The 2,177-nt window shown below is 41.2% G+C and overlaps 1 protein-coding gene across 1 annotated transcript; it reads left to right on the top strand.

The window, feature by feature from the left end:
• Positions 1 to 384: 384 nt before the first annotated feature.
• EAH_00067140 (hypothetical protein) lies at positions 385 to 699 on the top strand (the record flags this gene model as incomplete). The annotated part of the gene is made up of 1 exon (XM_013392589.1): positions 385 to 699. A coding segment is annotated over one exon (315 nt), but the record flags the coding sequence as incomplete, so codon positions are not given.
• Between the last annotated feature and the right edge of the window lie 1,478 nt (positions 700 to 2,177).

Genomic DNA, 2,177 nt, shown 5'->3' with positions numbered 1-2,177 from the left:
CTATACAGTTTTCTGCATTCATATTATTTATTTTCTTTTCATTTTATTTTATTTTATTTTAAAATAATAATTAAATGCTCAGGCACTGCTGCCTTCCAGCAGCGGCGGGGCTGCTGTGTGGGGCCCCATCCCGCTGCATGCATGCAGCACAGCAGAAGCAGCAGCAGCAGCAGCAGCTGCTGCTGCTGCTGCGCCTTCTTTTAAGGCACTTCCTGCGGGTTTGCTGCAGACTTACGTGGAAGCATTATACGCTGGCTGCTCCTGCTGCTGCTGCTGCTGCTGCTGCATGCGTTGCTGCTCCTTTACTACCTGATTCTCTTTTGCTTCTCTTTTTTGCTACAAGTTTCATAAATTATATTTATTTACAAAATAACTTTTGTGAAGGGAGCGGAAGGCTGGGAAAAGGACCTGAAGAAGGAGGAGGAGCAGCAGCAGCAGCTGGCGCAGCAGCAGGCGCAGCAGCAGCAGCGGCAGGTGCAGCAGCAACTGCAGCAGCAGGATTATCAACAGAAGTTGCGCTGCCTGCAGCAGCAACGGCACCAGCAGCAGCCACGTGAACAGCAGACGCAGCAAGAAGGCAATCTTCTGCTGCAGCAGGACCACCAGCAGCAGGACCAGCAGCAGCAGCAGCAGCAGCAGCAGCGTCCAGGATGGCGAAGGGCTTACGCTGCAAGACAAAGAGGGCCTTTAGGGCTGTAAAGAGACAGCATGTCTCTAATACAGTAGAGGTGCAGCGCATGCAAACACTGCAGCAGCGGCTGCTGATGTTGCAGCAGGGTCAAGACCCTATGCTGCTGCAGCGGAGGCCCTTGAATAAGTTCTTACATCCAGGTCTGTCTATACACCCGAGATAATGCTAGTTTAATTTCACTATATTTGTCTCTTTAATCTCTCTTTTTCTGTCTCTTCTAGCCCCCCTTACTTCTCTCTTCTTACTGTCTCCTTTTATGTGTCTCCTTTTGTTGTTTTTGTCTCTTTTTATCTTCTTCTTTACCTCCTTTTAAGCAGAAATATATAAAATATATATAAAGAAACAAATGCAAAGATATACATAAATTAATCAACAAGAGCGTTTAGCCTCTGAGTTTATTAGGGTTTAGGGTTATTAGGGTTTAGGGTTTTGTTAGGTTTTTTTTGTTTTTGTGTCTCTTGCGCTGTCTCTTTGTCTCTCTTTTTCTCTCTGCCTCCCTTGTTGATTAATTTAACGACAGTTTATATATTGATTAATTAATCTTATAATTAACTAATGCATTTATTTCTTTATATATATTTTATATATTTCTGCTCAAGATAGTTTATTATTTTATTATTTTATTTATTTATTTATTTATTTATTTATTTATTTATTTCCTTGTTAATTAACAACAAAAATATATCTTATTAATTAATTTATAATTAATTAATGTATTTATCCCTCTACACATTCTTTTTATTTATTTATTTATATATTTATATATTATTTATTTATTTATTTATTTATTTATATATTTATTTATTTATTTATTTATTTTTTATGTTTGCATGCAGACGCAGAAGACGCGGAGTTTCCTCAGCGTTTGCCGGTGGTGTCTCCACTTGATTTTCGTTCGTCTTCTTTACCTTTTGCTGGTTTAGTCGGAAGGGGTCAAAGAAAGAAGTATAATGTAGAAGAAAGATTAGAGTTAGTTAAGGCATTCGGCTCATTACCTGGCAATACAGAGGGACCCCTAGTTAAACAAACAAAAGATTATATATACGCAGCAGAAAACAATAATGACAATATGCTGCAGTCTATGCAGCAAGATCTTCACTCAACCAGCAGCAACAACAACAACAACAGCAGCAGCAGCAGTGATGCAGCAGCAGCAGAAACAGCAGCACAAACAGCAGCAGCAGCAGGAGGAGCAGGAGACAGCATGGATACAGAGACCTTTGATTATACCCCACCTCTTAAAAGCATCCCTATTGTTAAAAATACACTCAAACAACACCGCAGCAAAAGAGCAATCAAACGCTCAAGACATAAACATAAATAAAACCATCTGCTGCTTCAGAAGCAGCTGCTGCTGCAGCAGCTGTTGCACACCTGCTGCTTCAGTTGCTGCAGCAGCAGCTGTTGCACACCTGCTGCTCCAGCTGCAGCTGCTGCTGCTGCTGCTGTGCAGCTGCTACCCAGTAACACCAAGCAGCACCTGTCA

This window comes from Eimeria acervulina, genomic scaffold (genome assembly GCF_000499425.1).
Source record: "Eimeria acervulina Houghton genomic scaffold, Eah_scaff2637, whole genome shotgun sequence".
NCBI lineage: Eukaryota > Apicomplexa > Conoidasida > Eucoccidiorida > Eimeriidae > Eimeria > Eimeria acervulina.
This window is presented reverse-complemented; position numbering and strand designations above follow the sequence as displayed.